The 21,616-nt window shown below is 41.9% G+C and overlaps 1 protein-coding gene across 1 annotated transcript in view; it reads left to right on the top strand.

The window, feature by feature from the left end:
* Positions 1–21,616, top strand: part of LOC121280946 (AT-rich interactive domain-containing protein 3A-like) — a 527,123-nt gene that overhangs the window by 326,308 nt on the left and 179,199 nt on the right. Inside the window, exon 2 of the mRNA XM_041193419.1 lies at positions 14,212–14,284. Coding sequence (XP_041049353.1) covers positions 14,212–14,284 — 73 coding nt within the window. The remainder of the gene's footprint in view (positions 1–14,211; positions 14,285–21,616) is intronic.

Genomic DNA, 21,616 nt, shown 5'->3' with positions numbered 1-21,616 from the left:
ACCTTCTCAAGGGCAATTAGGGATGGACAATAAATGTTGGCCTAACCAGTGATGCCCACATCCTGTGAAAGAATTTAAAAAATGCCCCAACAGGGTTTATCTTTCAGGGTTGCCGCATGGCAAGTCCCTCGATCACTGCTGGGTGTCAGGAGATGACATTTAAGTGGACATTAATTGTAGCAGTGTGGCAGGAAGGCCGACCATGAACTTTCCTGCTCTGGACTTAATCGGGCAGAGGTGTCCCCACCTGCCACACTCCCACCCGATTAAATATCCCCCCCCCCACCTTGGCCCCCGACCACCAAACTCACCTCAGGGAACAGCATTAAATTCTGCCCAAGTTGACTGTAGCTGTTCGAAAAAAAAAGCAAAAGAATATATTTTGCCCACCGCTCCTAGTCAAAGTTGCACCCACACTTTCCACCTTCACCATCAGGGAGGGATTCACAAGGGCACAAATAAAGTCCTTCACTCAATGTTTTTCTTAACACCAGCCTTAGATGTGAATGCACTGTGGGACCCAAACCCAGCGAGGCTCATGCCTGTCAATAATTAATGAGTACTTTGGGGTAAAAAGGTCAAAGTGTATGGGGTTCAGAACTTTCACAAGCTTTCACAACTGGGCTCTTGACATTGTAATACCTCTAATCATGTGAAAGTGTTAAATCTACTTGTTGTGCTTCAGGGGGCTCATTTGTCTCCATACAAGTGTCTCACAAAGGTATATTAGCATACGTCAATAATGGTATGTTTGTTAATTAACCTGGTACTTGAAGCTGATATGATACGTTCCTTTAAATTTAAAAGTATTTATAAACCATAATGGAACCAAATCCCAGAGACTGACATAGGCCTAACTGTGTCCCCACAGCCCCTCCCCACCACCACCCTGACCGATATCCTTGGGTTATTTTGTGAAAATTTCATTCAGTTGAAATGAATAAAATGATCCACTTTTTATTTCATGAGTAGTGAAAAATGTGTCCATGTTTTCTAATTTTAACAGACCAAATAAGAATGACTATTAATAAACCAGAGAAATTAATTTGATTTTACTACATTATTCAAGCAGTAAAGTTATTATTTATATTGGGCCAAATCTTCCGGTCTCCGAACCATCGGATACCCTGTATAAGTCCTGATGTGCGGATCTACCCGGGAGTTGCCAGGAAGTTTAAACTTCCAGTGGGAAATTCCCCTGTTCCCTAGGATTCTCTGCAAATGTCTCTAATTCTGAGTTTGAGTGGGAGGCTTGGGACATTTCCTCAGCATTTAACTGGGTAATTACCCAGGAAATGTTAGACAGATTAAAATCTATTCTAACACCTGGGTAACCCCACAACTGACTCCCTAATTACCTATCTGATGCACCCCCCCCCAACCCTGCCCCTCCCCCAACTACCCTCCTGACCACCCAACTACCCCACAACCTAACTAGCACCCCCTCTGACCATCCGACAACCCCCCCACCAACCAGCCACACTAGAACCTTCCTGACCACCTGACTACATCCTCCGACCAGACTCAACTATCCCCTAGACCAGGACAACTGAACGCCCCCGACCCGACCACCCTTTAACCAGCCCTGAGTACCCCTCCCCTGCCACCCAACTAGACCCCGAACCTGACCTGATGCGCCTTGCATGAGTCTTCATGTTCCTAAAGCCAACCTATGGAAAGACAGTGCATCAATTTTAGTGATCCAGCATCCACTGGATGAGTGGTGGTTTGCTCTGCCTATCTAATGAGTTTATTGTGAGACTCATTCCATTTTCTTGGCTGGTCTTTATTATGATAGAATGGATGAGTTGGCAGCCCTGAATAAGCACAAGGGAACCTAGAACCTTTTCATTAAAGGTAAAGGACAGGAACCATGGGGGTCCACAGAGGATTTGGCAGAGAGTAGATGATTTTTGTAGGACCAAGAGGAATGTGCAAGCTATTCTGGCCCCAACAAAAATCGCATTAAGAAATTTTTTCATAAACCTTCTATGGAACGGCATTCATTGGTTACTTTTAAGAGCCAGCTCCATGTTTGGTTATTTTCCGCAAAGGTTTCAGGACTTTTATTTAAATATATTAATGAGGTTTCCATTAGTTTTGGTCTGGAGTGCAGGCCACCTAAATTAAATAAAAACAGAAGATGCTGGAAAAACCCAGCAGGTCTGGCAGCATCTGTGGAGAGAGAAACAGAGCAAATGTTTTGAGTCCGTACGACTTCTTCAGAGCTGAAGAGAGGTAGAAATGTGATGGATTTTATACTGTTTAAGAGGGGATGGAACAGGCAGAGTAAAATAGAAGGTGGGAGCTCAGGACGAGTTTGACAAAGATGTCATGGACACAGGACAAATGGAGTATTAATGCTAGTATTAAAAACTAAAGAAGGTGCTGATAGTGGAATAAAGGTGAGATGTCAGAATGTGTTAATAGCAAAACAAGGGTCAGTGCTCTGTGAAAGCACAACATAGAAATAAGTGACAGAGGGCCTTATGGTTGGCTGGTCGTGGGGGAAGGGGGTTGGGGGATGGTGGGGGTGGGTGGGTGGTGGTGGTGTGGGGGGAGATGGTGCGTGGGTGCATGAAGGGAAAAAATAAAAATAATAAGAAAAGAAAATTTGGATTAAAACATGGGGAAAGATGGAGGAGAGAGAGTTCATTGTCTAAAGTTGTTGAACTCAATGTTAAGTCCGGAAGGCTGTAAAGTGCCTAATCGGAAGATGAGGTGCTGTTCCTCCAGTTTGTGTTGAACTTCACTGGAACATTGTAGCAGGCCAAGGATGGACATTTGGGCATGAGAGCAGGATGGTGAGTTGAAATGATAAGTGACGGGAAGGTCAGGATCATGCTTGCGGACAGACTGAAGGTGTTCTGCAAAGCAGTTACCCAGTCTGTGTTTAGTCTCCCCAATGTTGAGCAGACCATATTGGAAGCCATGAATACAGTGGGCTAAATTGAAGGAGGTGCAAGTGAAGCACTGCTTCACCTGAAAGGAGTGTTTGGGCCCTTAGGTGGTGAGGAGAGAAGAAGTAAAGAGGCAGGTGTTGCACCTTCTGCAATTGCATGGGAAGGTGCCGTGGGAAAGGGGGTGAGGAGTTTGGGGTCATGGAGGAGTAGACCAAGGCATCACGGAGGGAATGGCCCCTATGGAATTCTGACAGGCGGGGTGGGGGAGGGTGGGTGGTTGGGGTGAAGGGGAGATGTGATTGGTGGTAGCATCATGCTTTTTTCCCCCAAAATTACCACCCCAACACCCACCCCCACAGGGTGATCTGTCTTGTTCATATGTTTGTTTTCATAGAGCGCTGACCCTTGTCTTGCGATTAACACATTCTGCTATCTTACCTTTATGCCACTATCAACACCTTCTTTAGTCTCTAACACTATCATTAACACTCCCTTTGTCCTGTGTCCAAGACACCTTTGTCAAATTTGTCCTTAGCTCCCACCTATCCCTGACCTTCTATTTTGCTCCACCTGCTCCAGCTCCTCTTAAACAATATAAAATCTATCACATTTCTACTTCTCTTTAGCTTTGTAGAAGAGTCAATTGGATTTGAAATGTTAGCTCTGTTTCTGTCTCCACAGATGCTGCCAGACGTGCTGCATTTTTCCAGCATCTCCTGTTTTTATTTTAGATTTCCAGCATCCACAGTATTTTGCTTTTATCTTACTAGCTAAATTAAAACCTGCTTGAAATTCACTTCAGGTGGACCTTCCCTGGCAGGCGAACAATGATTACTTTCATCTTACTGTCACTCCATTCTCGTAGTGTGGTAGTGAGACAGAAGTCTCCCATGCTACTTTATCTCAGAAGATAGAACAGTTTAATTTTGTTTTTGCATTCTCATTTTGATTTTCTCTCTGTATTTCTTAAAGACACTCCTGACTCCATGGACTGAATTTCACGCTTGGTGTGCACGCCAAGTCAGCAGGCCCGGAAGCAGATGCAAAATGCGCTTCCACCCGCAATCGGCCCCCAAACGCAATTCCATGCTGACTGTCCAATTAACGGCCACAAAAAGCCTCCATGCTGCTCTAAAGGCCAGGAAGAGGATGGGCGCCAACAAAAAGTAAGGGTGCAGGTGGGCGCTCGTAGTGAGCTCCTTCTAGCAGCTGCTGCGGGGCTGCCTCAGAGAGCTGTAGACCTGTACAGATTAAATGACAGGAACAAAATCCGCCAAACTGTGTCTATGCAACACATTCAAGTACCTGACAGCAGAACTCAAAAAACATCAGTCCCCAGATATCTCTTTTTATTATAATTCACCCCGGACATTTCATCCCTCCCTTAGATGAGGTTTCATTAAAAACGTGCTGCCCGCCTGCCCGTTTTGCCCATGCGACAAGCAGGAAATCGCACGAGTAATGTAAAGTCATGGGCATTAGGGTTTTTAATGGGCTTAATTGGTCCTCTAATTGTTGGCGGGCGCAGCTCCAACTCCTGCATGCGCCCACCGACCCCAATATTGTTCATGTGTGCAATGACGTCAGGACACACGCCTAATGTCATTTCACGCTATTGCGTGTGCATTCGGGTTGGGTGCGCATCCGCCCAATCAACGTAAGAGGCTGTCCTACTGCTACTCCAGTGTTTCAAACAAGTGGCTATTTTCATGTGTAACTCTGGCTGGTGAGTTTCGCTTTATTGGTTTGATTGTGGGAAGAAAATATATCCAAATTCAATTCTGATACTCATACAATATCTATACACGTACTTTCCAACTAGGGTGACTAAGGATCCATCTTGCAGCCTCACTGACTGCACAACTCACTGCCACATATGGCCGTACATTTACCAGCTGAGCTATCAGGGGAGTGAATTCTCTTCAAGTCATTTAGGGCTGTGAGAACAATATAACTTTTTGAGATTACTTCCAATTTGAGATGAGGCATTGGGTAGTGAAAATAAAGAAATACCGTGTCATTCTGGAAGTGACAGAGATGTGAGATTATTTCTGCTATTCTCCGGCCAAAAAACACGTGCTGAGCTTTGAAAGCTCTAAACACCATCCAGCTTTGACAGGGTCAAATAAATTGGACACAATTCTTAAGGAGGTTGGTGTCCAATTAATTCCTGACCAGATAGTTTACCAATCTTTGACAGAGAGATAAAAACCGATAGAAGGTATTTGGAAACTGTGAGAAGCAAATTGCACACGAGGAAAGATTTCCCTAGTGGGATATGTGGAACAAAATTATAAACATGCTTTGAAAGCACTGTTCTTAATTTTTTGCCAGTTGTGATCAAAATTTGCAGTAACTGGGCAATGGCGCAAAAGAACAACAACAGTAACAACTTGCATTTATATGGCACCTTAATGTATAAAACATTCCAGGGTGCTCCATAGGTGTGTTGAGAAAATTTGATACCAAGCCACACAAGGAGATATGAGGATAGGTGACCAAAAGCTTTGATCAAAGATGTAGATTTTAAGGAATGCCTTCAGGGCGAGATGTTTGGGACACAAAGAAGTAGATGGTTTATTTTATCATTAGTGAAGTACAGCAGTAGGTTTTCAATTTAATGCCTTGGTTTGAAACGAATGCTGAGAATTTATTGACATTTGTACAAGCCGCCCCATTTTCAGTTTATCATTGGTTTCAGTGGAATTGACAATTGGGCAGTATATATATAACTGGCCGCCAATCAGCAATATTTCCTACATTACAAAAGATACTACACTTTAAAAGTACTTCATCGGTTGTAAAGAGCTTTGAGACATCCAGTCATCATGAAAAGCCCCACATAAACACAAACCTTTCTTTCTTTTTTAATGCCACATTTCTTTCAGAGCGACAACTTGGAAACCTACTCCACATTCTTTTTCTGACTAATGTGGTTCACCTCAAATACTTAATTTCTTCAGTTTGTAGGTCGGGAACTCCAGTTCCTGACGAACATCAGGCCTTGGGTGCATGTGCTGGCTAGGAAATGGCAGCATATGGGCAGTTCATTTTATTTTTACGCTCTCCAGGCTGGAGACCGGCCCTGCACATCTGCACAGAAGGGAGAAAGAGAGAACAGTGTGAAAAGGCAGGTCAGATGACCTGGAAGGGAATGCCATTATTATGTCGGTGTCCCAGGGAGCAGGACACAGGAGGGGGAAAGGGAAAGGTCCAAAACCAGGGAGGGGGACAGACCGAGTTCCCAGAAGGAAGTCCCAGGCAAGAGATAAAAGAGATAAAAGACAGGGTCCCATTAAGTCAAGTTAAAAGAAAGGAGCAGAGGAATTCAAGAAATTCTGCATTGAGCAGACTTTAAGTGAAGTGGGCCCAAGAGAAACCCTGAATATCTGAGAAGGCAGCTGAAGGCTGGTGACTCCGTGCCACGGGCCGTTGGGACATAGGTACCCCTTTGGAGTAGTGATGTTCTGTTTGGCATGGCCGAAGACCTGAGATTGTGCCTGGAAGGTGAAGCTTGAGTGTACTCGGAGATCTAGGAGAAAGGAATCTCAGAAGGTGAGATTGAAACCCTGTGAGGTGGGCCGTTGTTAAAGCTGTCCAAGTGGGAGCGACTTTTGGAGAGAATTTCAAGGTGAGGTCTTCAAACGTGGGATTGGAAACTCCCATGAGAAAGACAAAGTTTCAGTGAGATTGGTTGGCTCACAGTGTGACAAACATCTCGGTGGGTTGTTGAGAAATCAATGGAATCTGTATTGTTGCAAGTGTCATCTATTGTATAGTATGATGTGTCCAACCACAGTTTGCTTGCACTTACTCTGAATGTTTGTACATAAGATAGATATTGTAAATTGTTTTATCTTTCTGAACTTGAATAGTAAAGTTTATTTTTGTTTTTTCCAAACCCATGGAATCTTACTTAATAAGCGTCTTGAATCCCAAACTTTATCTCCTTTAAACAAAATGTTATTGGCCCCTAACCGGATCTCTGCCCATAACCCTGGGTCTGGGCAAGGATCATAACACCAAGTATTTTAGCTAATGGTTTCATGAGCATGATTAAGCCTCTCAACTGTTGATGGCACATATGAAAATTGGCTGCTTGGTCCTGGTAGCTGAAGAGGCTCAACCCATGTGGAACCAGTTAAGGCCTTCAGGAGAGAAGGTAGGATGGAGAGAGGACAACATTGGCAGAAAAAAAGAGGAGAAAATTTATTCAAAAGAAAAAGTAAAACAGAAAGAAATGCAACAGTCCCAAAAATATTGTTAATATTTGTGAAGTGATTCACTGAATGTACTTTGAAAAACCTCGAAAACCAGTCCAATGAGACTAGTAATAGCTGGCACATTTGATTTATTAGAGTTACCAATTAAAAATGACATTAAAATTAAATAAAATAATTTGAATTAAATTTTAAAAAAGTAATAAAAGTCATTAGCCTGACCTCATTGGTACCACTCTTGCATCTGAGTCAGAAGGTCATGCATTCAAGATTCACTTTAGAGACTTGAGCACAATCCAGGCTAACACTACAGTGCAGTACTGAGAGAGTGCTTCACTGTCAACAGTGATGTCTTTCAGATATGTTAATCTGAGGCTCATATGCCCTCTCAGATTGATGTAAAAAAATTGCAGAAGGGAAAGTGAATGCTTTTGGCGTCCTAGCTAATCTTTACCTTCAATCAACATCACTTAAACAGATCATGTGGCCATATAACCCATAGCTATTTGTGCGCACATTGGTTGCCACATTGCAACAGTGACGACATTTCAAAAGAAAATACTTCATTATCTGTAAAGTACTTTGGGGGCATCCTGAGGCCATCAAAGTTACTATATAAATGAAAGTTCTTTCTTCTAATTCATACCATTTAACTTAGACAGTTATAAGCTGCAGTATTTATGCATGCGTTAAGCTTCGGTAGTTTTATCACAGCTTTTCTCTGTGGATTATTTTACAGCTTTAGCTGAGAGGATTTGGCAAGGTGCCCATTGCTGTCAGCAGGGAGGGTCATAGGTCAAGGCACGCAGTAAAGTAAGCTGTGACATATAAATTGCTGTTTGACAGTATGACTGTGTAAAGTGACTCCCTGACTGTTTTACTGTTGGTTAGTAGGCATTTCTGGCTTTAACAAGGCAGGAACTAGAAAACAGCCTCATGTGCCTTTTAAAGTTTTCTTAAACTGGGCTACTAAATCCTATCTGTTGCAGTGCCATCTTATTGTGAGTCATTGAATATTGGGGAGATCCCACCAGATTGGAAACAAACTCATTTAGTAATTATATTCAAAGATGATGGCAAGTCAATTCCAGAAAGCTTTATTAGTTCTACATCAATATTTAGGTCAAATAATGGAATAATTTGGATCAAACATGAGGATCATTAGCAAGTGGTAGCTAATAGAAAAAAGGTCCTTTCAATCTCTCTCTAAGGTAGATGATATAGCAAGTGGAGTTGTGGTAAGCTATGTGATATGGTTGCCTTGATTTCATGATCAGCTTTATTTAAACATCAGCATTAATCTGTTTACAATAAATGAGTTAAAGCTGCTGTTGAAACTATGCCATTCGGAAAACCTACTACCAGAAAGCTATTGACAGTGCTCATCAGAAATTTTATAAATAATGGAAATGCAAAAGTAAAGCCTGAAAATAGATAAGATGGCTTGAAAAATGGACATAATGTGCCGATGTTAGGGGCATAGGAGGTTGGGGGGTGGGGGGCACGGTACGGGCTGGAGCATTTACTGGAATCCATAATATTTCAAATTAGAAACACAATGCAAAGTCATCAACTCCATGGATGATACCAGATGAGGAGGGAGAATAAGTTGAGTGAGACAGCCAAGGACCTATAGAAGAGTCAAAACTGAAATGTGTAAAAGAATATAATAGTGGGAAATTAAATTTAAAATAGATGTAGAAACTGTATATTGGAAGAGAAAATGGGTTACATACTTATGATCTGCGGTGAAATAGCTAAAGATGAGCTTAAAAGACGAGGCTATTAGGAACCTTGGCATTTACCTTGTTTAAGCAATAATTAAGAAAGGAAAGTGATTTATATGTAGACTACTATGGAAATAAAAAAAGTGGAGGGAATATAAAACGGACTGCTCATTTGCTACTTACCTGTTACACGCTATTGTAAAATGTGACATTCACATTTCTGCTCCTATCTCTGCTTTTTAACTTTATGCCTTAGTTTACAAACAACACATCGATGGAATTTTTCAGACAAGCAGACAAGGAAGATATCAGGTGCACCCCTGCAGGAGAGTTTAATTTCTTTTGGTAGAGCTATGCTTATTATATTTATGTAAAATTCCTTTGTGCACGAGTTTAACACAGTTGTTAACACATTAAAACTGAACAAGTTAATGACCATGTATAAATAATGCGAGAAAAATAATACGTGTATTAATTAAGCACTGTGGTGGCTGAGGAAGTTGAACCCCTGGAGAGATAACGTTGGCGGGGCTTTTGTCCCCCCCGGGTTCAGGCACTTGCTAATGCTACATAAATTCAAGTTCTTTCTTTAATAACAGAAGAGTCAAAACATGCCCACACACATGCACACAAACAGAAACTAATGTTTCAGAGGTAATGCACTCAAAATTGTCACACTTCCATTGGCCCAGAATGCCACACAGCTGTTTAGGTATTGACAGTTTTTCAACGTTATTAAGGAAAGAGGCCGAAGAGCTCCAACTGGTTGTAAACAGGTTGAAACTGCTTCTATATGCACAAAAACACATACTGTCATATGTAAAAAGCTGCTCTTTATTCATTCTAACATTTAATCAAAGAGGAAATGACCTGGTAACACTAGGCTTGATTATATTCTCCTCCTCCTCTTCTTCCTTTTAATATATTTTCTCTGTTCCAAGATTTTTAATTATTAACAGTGGGAGTTCTGCTGGCTTTTAGTGTACACAACATCAGGAACAAAGGATTAAAACACTGCATTAGCTTCATCAGGCAGTCATTAAAAAAAAATGCTTCTAAGAGAATGCTGGTTAAAAACACCCTTAAATGATTAAGGAATGGTTTGAGATTGGAACTAATGCCACACTATTGCTTCTATTGCACAATGTGATATTAAAATGCTAACAACTTGACAAAACAGGATGTATCGCTATCCTTCTTGTCACAAGTCAAGACCACATGTTACATTCTCTTGACAACATTCTCTTGACAAACTCTCCGTTAACAAGTCTGTGGGTGTATGGGTGTCCATTAAAGAATTTTGAACTGAAACAGCAATAAGCAAATGTGAGATGTTCGCTCCAAATATGTAACTATTATAATAAATTAGGAAGCTGAGCTGGCTCTCAGAGCGCTTGTAAATATTCAAGACCTGAAAAATCATCTCAAATCCATTCTTCTCCTTTCCTTTGGCTGAAGTGGGATTCAAAACATTGTGGTGAAAGCAGAGGTAGGGAAAGCTTGATTGTATAGCATGTCTATTGTTTCCTCAGGATGTATCTAAGCTCTTTGCAGTCAATAAAATTTTTAAAAATATAGTCACTGCTGTTATGTAGACAAACCCAGTGACCAATTTGTTCACAGTAAGGGCTCAGCAACAGCAATGAGATGAAGAGCAGGAGGTGAGGTGGTTTTCAGGTGTAAGTGTGGGTGGGGTATTGGCAGTGACTGCCTGGAGGGGGCAGCAGGCGGCCTGTCTGATTGTTGTGGTAGTAATAATGTAGTCGGTGTGCTGCCAGCATGCAGAGCACAGTCTGCGTAGGCAGCTTGCCAAATTGGAGGCAGATGATAAGGTTTTATAGCCGCCCATAAAGGGACTGCAGCAGCAGCTTCCAGGAGATTAGTGTCAAGAACACATAGCAGCATCGCTGTGGGGCAACAAGCAACATCAGCATGGAACAGCCTGCATTCCATTCAAGTAGAAGTGACTGCCAGGAAGAGGTTTCCGAAATTTCCATTAAAGTTTACCCAGCTGAAGATCTCTTTAATTACGACTGGAAATGTCTGCCACCCAAATTCTGCTGGTTGTGGTTGGTCAGCAGGAAGAGGAACCAGTGTTGGTCAGGTGTACAAAGATGAAAATACCATCAGGGATCAAAGAGATTTTGCATGGCCCCTTCATTGTAATTTATTCATGAGGCTCCCGCCTGTTTTAGTTGTGATTTCTAGCAGTCAGGATGCAGACCTGCCTAAAAAAAGGAATAGATTCAATAAAACAGTTAAGTTGCCGTGAGGAGTTACTGCTTGATTTTGTCCTTCTCCCATCCGGCTTTTGAGTGTGAAAATTCCTCTCTTCGCACACCTTGAGAGAAAGTGCCCACAAGACGAGATCTTCATTTCTGGGGTGCGGGTGTGGGCTGCATCCTGGCCAGCTGATCCGATAAAGAGTTCAAAGGCAGGGGCTGCTGGCTACTGAGGTAGGCTGCTTAAAAGGCCCGGCTCATTGCTGTGGGGCTTCGTCCCATTTATAATGAAAAAACGTAAGGCCTCTAGCCCTCAACCATCACTCCTCACACAATCCCCGTGCCCCACCCATGCCGCCTCATACCCCTTCACCCACCCCCATGGTCCCTCTTGCCCCTATGCCAAGCTATGCCTCTCTCACCTACCCTCTCCATTCCCTTCATGGCTCATATGCCAAACTGTAGCACTTCCATGCCCATTGACTGTATAGAACCAATTATTTTTTTGGTGACAATAGAATGTGTAAACAAAGCTTTAAAATTAAATCATTCCTTCATAATTTTCTACTATGTTAAAAAAAGTGCTTTTGCTACAGGGCAATGTAAGTGTCAATCATCTGGACCTTTTAAAGTATCAATAGCGGAAGCTGCAAGGACTTGAAACCTTTTAGTCTTGTGTAAATAAACACTGCGCAATTGACAGCAGAGATCAATGAGCTAGAACTGTCAATCAAGCAATGATTCCCTGGGGCTCAGGTGTTTCAATACTCTAATGGATGCTTGCAACCAAGAGTGCATAATCAGACTTGGCTGGGAGCCCAGAAATCATCAGTCTGGGGGTGGGTGGAGGAGCATAGCTTGGCATAAGAGCATGAGGGGCCATTTGCAAGTTCTACACCTTTTAAAAAATATTCTGCTTTCTCTTCTTACAACCAAAGTGAATAACTTTACAGTTCCCCACGTTATACTGCCATCTTGTTGCCCACTCACTTAACCGGACTATGTCTCTTTGCAGCCTCTTTGTGTTGTCCCCACAGCTTACTTTTCCACCTAGCTTTGTATCATAAGCAAACTTAGGTACATTACTCTCTGCCTTTCATCTAAATCATTAATATAGTGTTGAGGCCCGAGCATTGTCCCTTGTGGCACTCCACTAGTCACCGCCTGCTAACTTGAAAATGCCCCTTTTATACCCAATCTTTGCCTCCTGGCCATTAGCCAATCCTCTACCGAAGATAATATATTACCCAAGTCCATGAGCCCTTATCTTGCTTATTAACCTTTTGTGTGGCAGTGTATCGAATGCCTTTTGGAAATCCAGGCATACTACTGGTATACTAAACCCAGGTGTACTGATCCCCTTTTATCTGCCCTACTATATCCTCAAAAAAACTCTAATAAATTGTCAAACAGGATTTCCCTTTTGTAAAACCATGTTGATTATTTCTAATTATACTGAACTTTTCTAAGTGCATTGTTAAGACTTCCTTAATAATAGATTCCAACATTTTCCAAAATGACTTATGTCAAGCTAGCTGAATAATAGAATCACAGAATTTTAACAGCACATTAGGAAGCCGTTCGGCTCATTGTGTCTGCACCGGCCCTCCAAATGAACATTATGACTTAGTGCCATTGTCCTGCCTTTTCCCCGTACCTCTGCATGTTGTTTCTATTCAAATAATCATCTAATGCCCTCTTGAATACCTCCATTGAATCTGCCTCCACCACACTTCCAGGCAATGCAATCCAGACCTGAACCACTCATTGTGTGAAAAAGTTTTTCTCACATCACATTTGCTTCCTTTGCAAATCTGTGCCCTCTCATTCTTGATCATTTTGCAAGCAGGAACAGCTTCTCCCTATCTACTCTGTCCAGCCCCCTCATGATTTTGAACATCTCTATGAATCTCCTCTTAGCTTTCTGCTTTCCCAGAATCGCAGAATCACAGAATGGTTACGGTGTAGAAGGAGGCCATTTGGCCTTGGTGTCTGCACCGGCTCTCTGTGCATTTTAACTTAGTGCCATTCTCCTGCCTTTTCCCCATAAGCCTACACATTGTTTCTATTTAAATAGTCATCCAATGCCCTTTTGAATGCCTCAATTGAACCTGCCTTCACTACCCCTCCTGGCAATGCATTCCAAACCCTAACTACTCATTGTGTGAAAAGTTAGGGTTTGGAAAGAGAGTCTTAGCTTCTACAATCTATCTTTGTAACTGAAGTTTCTCATCCCTGGAACCATCCTTGTAAACCTCTTCTGCACACTATCTCCAATGTGTTCACATTCTTCCTATAGTGTGATGCCCAGAACTGTACACAATACTCCATCTGAGGTCTAACAGATGTCTTATATAAATTCAGCATAATCTCCTTGCTCTTGTACTCTATGCCCCTATTAATAAAGTCCAGTAGTAACTGGCCAGTAGTTCTCTGTTTTCTCTCTCCATCCTTTATTGAAAAAACAATGTTACATTTGCCAACTAGCATTGTTCTGCTGTTTGTGATGGAACGATGATACTTCTACATCTCATTTGAAGACTGATGATGGCAATAACCATTCAGGTTTCCAGCTCTGGTTGGACATATTCCCACAAATGTCATTACATGCTCTGCCTCCACACACCTGCCATTGGATGGCCAGCACATCCATGCTCATGCTGCACTGCCTTAGAAAGTGAATGGACTTATCATTACCTGATTGGATGATTCTTGATAATCAGTCACCCAGCCTTTTTCCCAATGTCCAATATTTTCATAACGTGTAAGCAAAAGTGTTGAAAGATTTTTTTTTTGGACCACTATTTTTTATTGCTCTTATGATTTTTCTTTTCACAACAGTATGCTGGGAGTAGTCTTTAATTCTTGTGGACTACTAGGGTTCTCAACCCTAATAGCCATCAACAAGCCTGCAGCTCAGAGTTTCTCACTCTTCTGGCTAATGGATGCTGAATGGAGCTGAAGAGTTTACAGGATCAAAACAATTTATGCCACTGTGAACCTCCCCTCCCCCCAAATCAATGTTCCTCTGTAGGTCACAGGCAGTCTCACTGTTAAGAATTTATCTGCATTAAGAATAACTTTTGTGTTTAGAATGTGATGAAAACTGAAGTTTATTTTTATTTATTTTATCTTTCAGCTGTATGAGCTGGATGATGATCCGAAGAGGAAGGAATTTCTGGATGATCTATTCAGTTTTATGCAAAAAAGGGGTGAGTACAGCTGTAAAGAAGCTTAGTCAATGTGTGAGTGTAAGTGTTTTTCTCTCATTCTGTGACTCTGTGGGCTGCATTTAACACTCCCTCACTGATGGGTTTGAAGGTGGGGGCAAGTTAAATCCCACAGTCAGCCTGCCCATTGCCTATCTACCTCCCCTGCTCCCAACGCAGTGGCGAGTGTGATGTTGGATGCCTACCAGTAGGCCAATTGAAGCCCTTAAGTTGGCAATTAATGCCCATTTAAGGGCCTCGGCCCATCACTGCTGGCATTTAAGCATTGGCAGTGGCCAGCCTGGCTGCTTTCCCTGAGCGAGCTCTGGTGGACATGGGGTACCTCCCTCCTGACCCCATCTGAAGGCCCCCCAAGTTGTAACCCCACCCTCTCAGGTTGCTTTCCCCCATTGACCTCTCAAGCTTCCCTCGGCAACCCCTGACACTAACAAACTCCGATCCATCGCAGATCACCAACTCATCGCCCTAATGCAGTGCCGAAAGTGGTCATCGCTTCGGCTGACACTACCAGTACATCGAGATCTGCCAGTTCTGGTTGGCTGACAATGAATGTAAGGCAGCTATTCTTCCCTGGGCAGGCTCTACAGCCCCTGTCTTTATAGCCTGTGGGGAATTCAGGCTTCTGCTTGGGTTACCTGGAGTGGCCTCAATGCCTGCTCTCATGGACCTGTTAAACCCTAAAAGGATGTTGTGGTGTTCTGTGGGGTGTTGATGCTGTATGGTACTGTCAATCCTGCTCTACCTCTAAATCTCATTTAGGAGGCACTTTTCTTCCTCCTTCCCAACGCTCACTTTTGCCCTCTGTATTCCTGTTCCCTGATTCCGGCTGATTTCTTGCAGTCTGGCTTATTTTAATATTTTTGGTGGGCCCTTGTTGGAATTCAAGCCTGTTTCAGGAAGGCTGCTTCAGTGAAGTAAGGAAATTGGGGGCAGTTGAATCATGTTTTGCCGAAATTGAGACAGAATTAGTGTAATTAATCACCTTTTAAAATTTAAGTCTCACTCCACAGGCTAAATGCAAATCAAAAAAAAATAAATGGAATCTAAGACTACTTGTTTGAAAACATATTGACTTGTTTGCTGATTAAAGACTAAGGGCTGGGATTTTCCGGCCCCGTCACGGGTGGGACCCACCGTGGGTGAGGCGGTGCCCCAGCTAGAGGTCCATTGTTTTGTGGCGGGACCAGGAGATCGCGGCAGAGGGCGGGTGCAGGAAATCTCCCCCAAGGTTTCAGTCTCCAGTCATTGAGGACCTGTGTGTGCATTTGTAATATGAAAGTTTAGCATTTAGATGTTAAAAGCATAAAAATCATCAACAGCAGATAATCTGCAAGTTGAGAGCCTCAGTGTTGGTGTATCTGATTGTGTGTGATGATCTCACACATCTGAGTCACTGTGAGTCACAGTGAGAGATTATCATTTCTAATAAAGGGCACAGGATGAGCTTAATTGTTTTGTGTGTAACAAAAGCTTCAAACATAATTTCCTTTGATGGTTACAGCAAATCAATTTTGGTTTCTCTGGTAAGAAATGGAAAAATATGTTTTTCCTTTTATTTGGCTGCTCAGCTTCTGAAAGCATAGTCTCTTTGCCGGGGTAAAATTTTCAGGGCACTGCCCATCCTCCAGTTCCATTCAAGCAGCCATTCTTCATAAGTGAACCCACTTAGAGATTCTCCAGAAGCTATTTGACAGTATAAGGCATTACCATCGAGTTTGATGCCATCTTTAGTTGCCATTCAGATTTATAACTTTCCAGCAGGGATTAGTAGATTGTGAAATAAAGTAAGAAAATGCTGGAAAGCACTCAGCAGATCAGGCAGTACTACATAATGATCAGCAGTAGAAAGCCTAGTTGATATTTTCATTCCCAGTCTAGAGCTCTTGAGACAATTGATGCACCTCAGCTGCTAGCTAGAAGATGGATGGAAGAACAATGGAAGTTTACAGCACAGGAGATATTCAGTGCAATGTGTTTCAGATGGTTGTTTGTGAAAGCAGTCCAAAATGAACTCCATTCCTCACTATCTGCCCAGGTTCCTGTATCTTCCTCTGCTTCAAGTATTTAGTTAATATTTGCTTTAAATGGTGCCAGAGGTTAATTTCAGGACCCCACTTTTGGGCACACCCCTGGCCCAGCTCTAGTACCCCTGTTCACAAATGGTGAAGTCTGAGGAGCCCTGGTTATTGGACCTTGGACTTCACTATAATGAAAATGGTGCTGCGGGACGATATGGTTGCTCCAGGTTTTTGAAGTAAGTGTTTGAAATTGGGGACTTCAGAGTCAGGATCATGGGCCTTGGGATTGCTGTCAGAGCTTAGCAAGACAGGTCAGGGACCTTGAAATGCCTGGTGGCTTAGATCACAGGCGAGAGAGGGAGATCAGGGGACATGGTGTAGGGGTAACATATAAACAATGGGTTAGCTAACAGGAAGCAAAGAGTAGGGATAAATGGGCCTTTTATAGGTTGACAAGCTGTAACAACTGGAGTGCCACAGGGATCAGTGTTGGGGCCTCAACTATTTACAATCTATATCAATGATTTAGATGAAGGGATCGAACGTATGGTTGCTAAATTTGCTAATGACACCAAGATAGGTAGGAATTCTGCAAAGGGATATAGACAAGTTAAGCAAGTGGACAAAAATTTGACAAATGGAGCATAATGTGGGAAAATGTGAACTTGTCTACTTTGCCAAGAAGAATAGAAAAGCAGCATTTTGTTTAAATGGAGAGAGATTGTAGAACTCTGTGGTACAGAAGGATCTGGTTGTCCTGGTACATGAATCACAAAAATGTGAGTATGCAGGTACAGCAAGTGATTAGAAAGACAAACAAAATGTTGGCACTTATTGCAAGAGTAATGGAATATAAAAGCAGGGAAGTTTTACTGCAGCTGGTCAGGGCCTTGGTGAGACCACATCTGGAACACCGTGTACAGTTTGGGTCTCCTTATTTAAAAAATTATATAACTGCATTATAAGCATTGCAGAGAAGGTTCACTCGACTCATTTCTGGGATGAGGGGATTATCTTATGAAGAAAAATTGAAGAGGTAGGGCCTATATCCCTTGGAAATTAGAAGAATGGAGGTGTCCTTATTAAAACATAATTTAAGAATAGGAAGTCTACCTTTTAAGATGGAAATTGTTTCTCTCAAAGTGTCGTTAGTCTGTGGAATTCTCTTCCCCAGAAAGCAGTGGAGGCTGGGACACTGAATTTGCTGAAGGCAGAATTAGATAGCTTTTTGAGAGATAAAGGAGTCAAGAGTTATGGGGGCAGACAGAAAATGGAGTTGAGACCACAACCAGATCAGCCATGATCTTATTGAATGGCAGAGCTGGCTTGAAGGGCTGAATGGCCCAATCCTGCACCTAGATCCTATGTTCCTATCTCAAAGTTAGATGTTAGGGATCTTAGGATGATGATTATGGTGAGTACATGCCTTTTTTAATTTATTCAATGTTCATGACTGGTTTTCCCTGAGGCTGGCATCCGCACACTTGGTAGCCTGTGCACTTCCGGGAGAGATTGCTCCAGAAATTAGTTATCCCTGACTCTAATCTTTTAAACAAAACTGTTCTCCTTCATATACACTTTCATTTGAACCTATATGTTTTTCTATTCATCCACACCATTCAGCATTTTTCTATTCCATGTGTTTCATCCCAAAATGGACAACCTCCCAGTTGTCCTCATTAAATTGCATCTGCCAGCTGCCTGTCTATTCTGTTTCAGTCCTCCATATTATTTACCAAACTCTTGAGTTGTCAGTGAATTTTAAGCTCATGTTCCTGTAACCACTACCACAACTAATCAACAACTTCTATTTGTGCTACACCTTTAACATAATAAAACATCCCAAGGTGCTTCATAGGAGCATTATAAAACAAAATAAGGCATATAACAAGATCCAAATTATATGTGAAGAGAACTTATCCAGCATGTGACTCAGGAAGCAATCTGGAGATTATCGTCCTTGAGGTCTTATTTTTCATTCAAAATATCAAATGTATTTCTATTGATGTCATTGAATCCAACCCTTCCCAGAAATTTTTCCATCCGTTCCATGACGTCCTTCAGTCTGGCATCAGAGTGGCAACATACCATTTGAAATCTTCACTCATAACTATTCCCTTGACTATTAATACGCCACTATTTCATTCTCCTATTCTTGTAGTCCACCTGTCTTTTGCATCTTGGGCAGTCCCTATGTTCCACAATGCCACAATACTGCTCAGAACTAGCCTCCACTGAGCCACTCTCACTTTCCAACTCACACTTGTTCAGCCCAATGTAACTAATCTTTAGTCCCCATGACTTAGTGATATCCTATAGCAATGCGAACTGCAAATGGTCACCCACTTCTCATTTTCTAACTATCCCTGTGTCTTGACCTATCAGGCACTGCCTTTTCAGTAACCATGTTTTAGAGAGCAGAATCCAGAAACCCCTTTACCTCTGATGCTGTGGGGTTCAGCCAATTGCTGTTCAAGTACAGAGATGCTCTGCTTTGGAGATTGCATTTTGAAACACAAATACAATTGTGCTATATAAAATACGCTGATAAGTGATGGTCCACATAATGCACTCCATATCACATATGAGGGTTTCCTGCATTATCACTCTTATGTGCATAAGTTAAAATGTAATAAAAACAGAAAATGCTGGAGAAACTCAGCAGGTCTGACAGCATCTGTGGAGAGAGAAACAGAGTTAATGTTTTGAGCCTGTATGACCCTGTAATGTTAGCCTGAACTCCTACTAGCACTGAGTTGTCAAGAGAATCAAACTCTACATACTTACTATATAATTATGTAGAAAAGAAAACCTGATGAACTGCACCTCAAAACTGAATTATATCAACTTTCATGGTCCACTGCCCTCTTGTAGCTTGGGGCTTAGGGTGAGCTAATGCAGCAAAGTCTTAGAATTGCATTTAAGACCTTCTTGATCTGCATGTCTCAGAGGCTCATCATCTGAAGCAGTGGAGCCCTCAGGGCAGCAATGTTAATATTTCAACTATTTTTTTATGATTTTGTGCTTTAAATTGCAGAGCCTCTAAATAAAAACAAGTAAAACTGCTTCAATGCCTTCTACCTCTGTTATGTATGTCTTACTTCTATCCATTTACTGTCTATAACTTAGCAGTTACTTGGGCGAAGATGATCTCAGTCATTTTTGTGGAATGAATTTATTTTCATCAGAGACTTACTGCACCATTTCCTAGTTTAATTATTCTTCCCTTAGGACCTCAAAACAGTCTAAAACCCTCTTACAAATCATCAGGGTATTCAAGTCAAAACTCAAAGTCATATAATCAATACTTGACATACCTCATTGCTTTTCAAATAGTCTTTTTTAAAAGAGAAAACTGAAATGGCTCAATGTGGTATGAATTTGGTTCAGTGCTTATCATTGATACATATACCATCCCCCCAAACGCCATCTTTTTTTTCCTTTTCTAACCCTTCTTTTGCAAAACAACAACAGCTTGTAATTATAGAGAGCCAAATGTCTCAAGGCACCTTAGGAGTATTATAAAACAAAATATGACACTGAACAGATAAGGAGGTATTTGGTCAGATAATCAAAGGCTTGATCAAAGAGGTAGGTTTTAAGGAGTGTATTAAAGCAGGGAAGAAGGATAGAGAGGCATAGAGTTTTAGGGTGGGAATTCCAGAGCTTAGGGCCGAGGCAGCTGAAGGTGCGGCCACCAATCGTGGAGTGATTAAAATTGGGAATACTGAAAAGGTCAGAATTAGATAAGTGCAAATATCTCGGAGGGCTGTGGAGCTCGAATAGGCTACAGAGGTAAGGAGGGGTGAGGCCATGGAGCAATTTGAAAACAAGGATGAGAATTTTAAGACCAAGATGTTGCTTGATTGGGAGGCAGTATAGGTCAGCAAGCACAGGGTTAACAACTTGGTGCGAGTTAAAACACAGGCAACAGAATTTTGGATGAGCTCAAATTTATGGAGGGTAGCATGTGGGAGACCAGGAGTGCATGGAGTAGCCAGGCCTAGAGGTGACAAAGGCATGGATGAGGGTTTCAGCAGCAGATGAGCTGAGAAAGGGGTGAAGTTGGGCGAAGTTACAGAGGTGGAAATGGGCGCTTTTAGTGCTAGTGCAAATATAAGGTTGAAAGCTCACCTCGGGGTCACATATAACACCAAAGTTGTGAACAGACTGGTTTTGCCTGAGACTGTTGCCAGGGAGAGAGATGAGTCAATAGCTAGGGCACAGAGTTTGGAGTGAGGACTGAAAACAATAGCTTCTTTCTTCCCAATATTTAATTGGAGAAAATTTCTGCTCATTCAGCACTGCTAGGCTAAAAACTAGACATTTAATGAGTATTATTACTTTTCACTGAGCATTAGCAATTCCTTAACAAAAAGAGAATTACCTGGAAAAACTCAGCAGGTCTGGCAGCACTGGCGGAGAAGAAAAGAGTTGACGTTTCGAGTCCTCATGACCCTTCGACAGAAGTTCTGTCGAAGGGTCATGAGGACTCGAAACGTCAACTCTTTTCTTCTCCGCCGATGCTGCCAGACCTGCTGAGTTTTTCCAGGTAATTCTGTTTTGTTTTGGATTTCCAGCATCTGCAGTTTTTTTGTTTTTATATTAGCAATTCCTTGATGCCTTGCTCAAATAACCCTCTTCACATGTGAGCCTGCATGGTGAGTACTGACAGGTGCACAGCGTGCAGTCCATTCAACTGTGGAGGATATTGCAACTAAGTCACATCCTCTTTTCATGCAACTTCTACACATTGCATTGGAGGTAATTCAGTCAGAATTTCTATTGCATAAGCTGTGCTGAAATATATCTGATAACCGTGTGGTAAAGAAAGGTTCCTATACTTGAACGAGAGACACACCAGGAGCGTGGGATAATGCATCTGCAGCACTTCTCAGAGTTTAAAACTACCTGAAACAAGAAGCATAAGTAAATAAACAATTTTTTTCTGACATGCAATAAAAACATCACTGATGATGGAGATGGCTATTGTGTTTTGGAACAACATCATTAAACAGCTACAAATTTGATTGCATTTTCCATTTCCTGAGTCTAAAAGTTTTTTTTTGCTATTTCATGTGAGTTTTTAATAGTAAAGCTCATATGGACTCTGCCTTTTAAGCTGAGTTCTGTGCTTGTCTAATCTTTTCTGTTCAAATAATGCTGGAGGGCAGGCTCAGAGCAGAAAGGAAGGCGACATCCTGGAATTATGTTCCACTGGCAAGGTGCAATTAATTTTCAGTTTTATGGTGCTTCGGACAGATTTGCTCCTTTTCCCACAGATTAAGCATCTGCT

This window comes from Carcharodon carcharias, chromosome 1 (genome assembly GCF_017639515.1).
Source record: "Carcharodon carcharias isolate sCarCar2 chromosome 1, sCarCar2.pri, whole genome shotgun sequence".
In the NCBI taxonomy this organism is placed as follows: Eukaryota; Metazoa; Chordata; class Chondrichthyes; order Lamniformes; family Lamnidae; genus Carcharodon; species Carcharodon carcharias.
The sequence above is the reverse complement of the archived record's forward strand: the minus strand, read 5'-3'. Positions and strand labels throughout refer to the sequence as shown.